The 6,256-nt window shown below is 49.4% G+C and overlaps 1 protein-coding gene across 1 annotated transcript; it reads right to left on the bottom strand.

Moving 5' to 3' along the window:
• Positions 1-696: 696 nt before the first annotated feature.
• Positions 697-1,047, bottom strand: H310_14880 (hypothetical protein; the record flags this gene model as incomplete). Its single annotated transcript, XM_008882843.1, has 2 exons — positions 697-813; positions 859-1,047. The coding sequence occupies 2 exons, from the start codon at positions 1,045-1,047 to the stop codon at positions 697-699; spliced, it is 306 nt and encodes a 101-aa protein (XP_008881065.1).
• Positions 1,048-6,256: the final 5,209 nt, after the last annotated feature.

Here is a 6,256-nt window from a genome sequence, read left to right as displayed (position 1 = left end):
GGATGTACGGGCTTCTGCCAATGCGAGGTGGTTCAGATGGGATGTTGCATTGTTGAGCTTGAGTCACATGGGTTCGCAAGGTTCGGTATGGTATACCGTATCTTTTGGCAATGTTCACCATGGGGGTCGGTTTGATTACATCGCTTACTGCGCTAGCCATAGCATCAGCCGAGTAGGCTGTTTTCAGCGCCATGAAGAAGTTCAAACTTTGAAAAACCTTGGATAATTTATCTACTTTCCCGCCATTTAGATATGGAGGCTCAGTTTCATGGAGGTTGTATTTTTGTCCAGTAAGATTGCGTTTCAATATTCATTGGCCGTCAAAAGTAACCGATCAATGGTTCGCTACGATACGAGCGACAAACCCAGCATGGCAACCTGTTTAAGGTTGGTTCAGATGTACCTGGAGCGACTGGGTTTCAAACGTGGAAAATGACGTGGCCAAGCCTCTTACAGTGTTTCAAGTGCGCATGCCGCAGCTCGTGATATATACGTCGAACGAATGGCAAGACTGAGCCCTTTAACACCGGTCGTGTATCTCGATGAGAGCTATATTCACCACCATTACACCCACCACCACGACAGCCTCTACGACCCATACCACAACGCGCCACCACAGGCGAAGCACAAAGGTCGGCGCCTGTGCTTTATCGCCGGAATATGGCATCCAATGACGGCGACTCCCACCTGGTGGGTCTAGACAAGTTCGAGGGAGGAAAAAAGCGAAAACGTGACCCCAAAGATTGCCATGGAATTTTCGATCACGCATACTTCGTCAAGTGGTTCGCGGGTGCCATGGCCAGCGTTGAGGCCCTAGGCAAGTCAGGTGTCGTCTTCGTCATGGATAACGCCAAGTACCATAAGGGTTTGCCGCCAGACACCCCCAATGGAACGTGGCGCAAGGCTGAATTGCTTCTGGCCTGTCAGCGCTACGGTGTGGATGATGAGAGTCATGCTTTGAAGAAGACCATTTGGGCTCGACTCAAACCTGTGTTGGTAGATCGCGTCGATCCGGTCATCATCACCATGGCCCGTGCACGTGGGCATGACGTGGTGTTTACCCCGCCGCATCACTCGGATCTCCAACCTATAGAAATGGTTTGGGCAAAAGTGAAAGGGGATGTCGGTGTGCAGTAGACCTTGAACACGTCGTTTGCTCACATCAGGAAACGTCATGACGATGCCTTCGCGCAGCTTCCCCCTACTGTGATACGGAATTGCATTCAGTATTGTGAGAAACTTGTGGTGAATCTGCATGACGTGCTTGTTGCACACGACAACGATGACGAAGTTGAAGATCCTACCCCGGAATCTTCGTCAAGCACGAGCGGCAGTGATGTGGATGGATAGGATAACCTTTGAATACCTTGTGCCTCTAAAAAACTATATTGCCAACGAGCATTTGTATGATTGTTTGATTTCTTTCTGAACCAAATGGACTACTGTCAAAAGGAAAATATTCACGTAACCCTAACCTTGGCCCCCCGGATGCCTTCGCGGACTGTAAAGTGCTTGCTCAGAAAAGTCCGAGACTTCAAAACCGAGGAAATTGGTTCAGCCAATCGCAAGGTACGAGCAGGGGTACTGTATGCCCTCGCGGACTGGAAGTATTAGAATCAGATTTTGAAATATTGAATGCATCCAATATTTCAGAGAATATATGCCCAAAAGCATTCATTTAAATATATAGATATTTCAAAATCTATTTAGTGCATACAATATCCTAATTTTTTTATCCTCTTGGACTGCCGACTCGAGATCGTCGATCGTGCATCTGCCTCTTGGGCGAGGAGCAATGTCCATGCGAGAGTGACATTCAATCATATGATAATATACAGGTTCTGCCTGCTAATATTGCTGCGATGGAATTGGCTACTTGTCGCTCCTCTTAAATTTGTATTTTACGTTAGTTTGATTAACAGTTGGAAAGTGTTTATGATTTCCTTGGGTTCAAAAACTAAGTTCAAATTTTCACTAGGGTTTAGGACACAAAAGAATTCTTAATAGAATTAGATGTAAGCTTTTATGAGGTAGTTATGCTGAAGGAACTCGGCAATACGAATCTTTTTTGGGCGAAATGCAACTAGTTAATATGTAACAAAATTAGGTAGTGGCACAGAAAGGGGGTTTGCGAATGTTAAAAGTGACACAGGACTCTGCTAAAGCGTAAGATGGCGTCTATGGTCTAACAGTTGCCCGGTGCTGGAAGTTTAATTGGAGATGTTTACGCCTTAAGTGAAAGTCTCAGTAAACGGCGACAGTAACTCTGACTTCCTTAATTAAGGTAGCGAAATTTGTTAGCTCGTTACCTAAATTCTGCCTTGGATATGGATTCTTTTTACGAACATGTAACGCCGACTACAAATTGATCTATATCTAGCGCAAGAAAAACCAGCTTTGTCTGAAACGCACAAGCTAGCGCACCTGGAGTACAGGGAAAGACGGAATGGCACTTCAAACATGAGGAGAAATCCGTACCCTATCGACACAAAGTTGGAAGCACTGGGACTGCTCGAGTCTATGCCCGACTATAAAGTCGCCTTAGACCTTGGAGTTCCACGCAGAATTGAACCCAGGCCCCTTCCTCTATCACTTTGATGCTGTCGCACTAACCATCGCGCCAAAACGCCAAACGCTTACGCTGACACTCTTTTCATCGATTCAGTCACGTATTTTGATTTAGTAACTTGTGTAAAGTCATTACCTGTAAAGAGCCATTCGTCTGACATTGACTATTGTACAATTCATTGCTTCGCGTTGTCAAAACCAATGAATTGTAATATAATGATTTCTACTCCACCGGAGTTGAATAAAATTATAATAATAATGGTAGTCGTATATGGAAGTCTAAAAGCCAATCATCTCTGTACTTTTTCGTCAACTCGAAGTGCCACATTGCCGTTGCATTCCGTCGTTCCCTGTACTCTAGAAACAACATTATGAACCCTCGGCTTGGGCAGAAATATATGGTCCGATGAGAATCGTTTAACATTGGTGGTCATGATGGGTTACAATAGTTTTACCACAATCTGCGAAAGGAACCCGACATGTTCATCACATGTCGTAGTGGTGCCATGGTTTGGGGTGCATTCTCGTCACTTGATTTATCTGAGTTGGCCCTTCATTCCACAACCAAGACTTGCTTGCATACGTGGAAAGACTCTGCCCCCCTTAGCCCATGAGCTGAGGAATTCATCCATAGAATCAAAGTACGCGGTAGAGTATTTTTGTGAAAATGCCACCCTTTAGATTGCCCACACTGTCCCACGACTTCAACCCCATCGAGAATCTATGGGATATACTTTTCCGTCGAGTGTACGCTACAAACCGTTTCTAGCCTTACAACATCATAGAAGCCTGGGTTGGAATGGACAGATTGAACATCAATGCGTTCATCAAGGCGACGCCAGGCGCTGTTTGGCTGTGATCGAATTCATAGGGGTAGATTTGAGTAATTGGAAGGTGAGAGCCAATATGATCGACAAAATGTCTTCAGAAGTACTCGACGTTATAGCATATTGTCAAGAGAGGTGTATGATACTGTAGATTTTGACCGCATATACTACTAACTTAATATTGCCTTTTCTCAGTTTCCAGCTGATAGGGCTAACTCTACGGGGGTGGATTGCTTTCAGAAATGTCGCGTACGGATGATTTTTTAAACAGGTTGAACATGGTGCGCAGTTCCCACACCTTGGGCATCCGCCTCGGTCACTAGCTCATGTCTCAAGTGCAGCTGAATTTAGTCTCCGACACGTTCTACCAGTCCTCCATCACATGGTGATACAGAGCTCTCACGTTGAAAGGTCGACGCCTTGTCGTCAACACCATGATCCTGTAGAATCAATGCGGTATCCGATAGGGCGGTCGAGGAACATCGGCGAGCGTTTGCAGGCGACTTAGGTCCAAGGAGGCAAATCGAAAAGTGATTAGGACATTATGTTGCTAAGATGATCTTTTTACTTTGTGTCTTCCTACGTCTCTTGAGTTCATGCATACGTGGATCATGTTGACATATCCCTTGCCTTGTCCGACGTCTCTCCGGCATTCAGGGTTCCGGTTCGGCCAATCACATGTGGGTCGTTGGTGATGTCACATTGCCGAATCTTCAATACTCCCCTAAACCTGATGACGGGTGGGAGACTTGTTCGGTGGTCCACTTTGGCGGTTCGTTGGACGGTCCATTTGATAGTTCCTTGGGTTCCGGCAGTTGCTGGTGGGACGTTCTCTCCTGAGACGCGGCTTACATCATGTGACGTGATGTCGGGTTGGGACTTTTTCCGTGTGACCATCGTTCAAGCCATGAACTTTTGCATGGAGTGTTTTTTTGCGGTCTTGGTCAAGGCGTCGGCGACCATCTCGGCGGTCGGGACGAAGGACATGGACAGGGCGCCGCTGCGGACAAGCTCACGAAGGTAATGGTGTCGGACGTCAATGTGTTTGGTGCGCTCATTGATCGCCGTAGACTTGGCCGTGGCGATTGCGGACATGTTGTCGCAGCACAGTGTGACGGTGTCTTGGCGGGAGCCAAGGTCGGCCATGAGACCGCGGAGCCAGGTGGATTTGCATGCGGCTTCGGCTGCGGCGATGTACTCCGCCTCGCAGCTGGACAGAGCCGTGATCCGTTGTCGGATGCTTTTCCAGACCAACATGCCACCAAGGAACAGCCAACAGAAGCCGGTGGTCGATCGGCGGTCGGGTCGAGTGGCCCAGCTTGCGTCTCCATTGCCAAATTGGATGCCGAGTGGCATTGTCCCTGCTAGGTATGCGTTTGGCGCCGACCATGTGCGGCGCTCTTAGTGCGTGTAGATGGCAGGACAGTCGCTGGACGGCATGGGCAATGTCGGGGCGCGTGCATACCATCAGGTAAACGAGGGATCCGATGATTGCTCGATACTCCCCTTGATCGACACATGTTAATTTTCATCGTGCCATAGGTCTTCTTGGTCGGCGACTTCGGGTGTCGCCACGGGGTGGCATTTTGACATGTTGAAACGGTCGAGGACTTTGTCGGCATATGCGTCTTGGGTCATGGTAAGTCGTCGGTTGTCTTGGTCGCGTGAGATGCGCACACCGAGCATGTAGTGCAGTGGGCCTTGGAGCTTCAGGTTCATCTTGCTTGACATCTGGTTCATTATACTGTCCATCTTATATTGCGTAGGTGCGGCCGCGATGAAATCGTCGACGTACGTTCCCAGGATCTCCATGTCGGCGTCGCGTCCGTGGGTGAAGACGCATGGGTCGTGCGGACTTTGTTTCCAGCCGAGTTCGGCAATCTGCTTCTAGCAGTGGACTTCCCACTCGTGGCCGCTTTGGTTGAGTCCGTATAATGCCATCTTGAAGAGGGCGACATTGCCAGGTGATGTTACGTAACCTTCGGGTTCGACAGCCCAGATTGGCCGTTCTAACTTGGCTTGAATGTAGGCGTTGACGGCATCTGCTTGTTCAAGGACCATGTCGCGTGCGGTGGCGACGGCGCAGATTGCGCGGACTGACGTCATCTTGATGACGTTGGACGACGACTCGTCGTAGTCGACGCCTGCGATCTGGTCGAATCCCTTGAGGACCCAGCGTGCTTTTCATCGTACGACGTTGACTTCCGCGTCTGTCTTGTGTGCGTAAGTCCATCTGCCGCCGATGACCTTGCGGTCTTTGGGTGGTTCGCTGATTGTCCAGCATTGTAGTTTCAGGAGCTGTGCGACTTCTGTTTCTTCAGCGGCTTTCCAGTGGCGCCATTCGGGGGAGGCCATCGCTTCCTTGTGGCTGTTGGGAACGGGGTGCAGTTGGATGGGGACTGTGGCACACGCGAATTCCATGTTGCCGATGCGGTAGGTGGCGCTGTCTTCTTGGATTTCTTCTTGATGGTAGCCTTCTAGTGAAGCGTCCAAGGGTTGTTCGACGGCATTGGCCGCGAAGTTGAGGTATCGTGGGTTGGGTTTGCGGAGTCGGGACGATGCGCGCGTTGGGGCCGATGGTGCTTCGGTGGCGTTGCGTCTTGTTGGGGCGGGCGTGGTCGGGTTGTCTTCAAGTCGATTGATCATTGGCTCATTATTGTCGCGTAGGGATTGGAACGAGGATCGGAGCGACTCTTCCGCTTGGGCCGGCAAGCGTGACGATCGTGCGGCTGGGTGCGCGACGGGGTCTTGGTAAAGCTTGAACATGATCTCGTGGATGGGAGTGTCGGGCATGGTCGTGTTGTGTAGGTGTTGTGCATATTTGTAGCTGGCGCTACCTGGCGTGGGTTGTCGTGTTTGGC

This window comes from Aphanomyces invadans, assembly GCF_000520115.1.
Source record: "Aphanomyces invadans strain NJM9701 unplaced genomic scaffold supercont1.99, whole genome shotgun sequence".
NCBI classification, from domain to species: domain Eukaryota; phylum Oomycota; class Saprolegniomycetes; order Saprolegniales; family Verrucalvaceae; genus Aphanomyces; species Aphanomyces invadans.
This window is presented reverse-complemented; position numbering and strand designations above follow the sequence as displayed.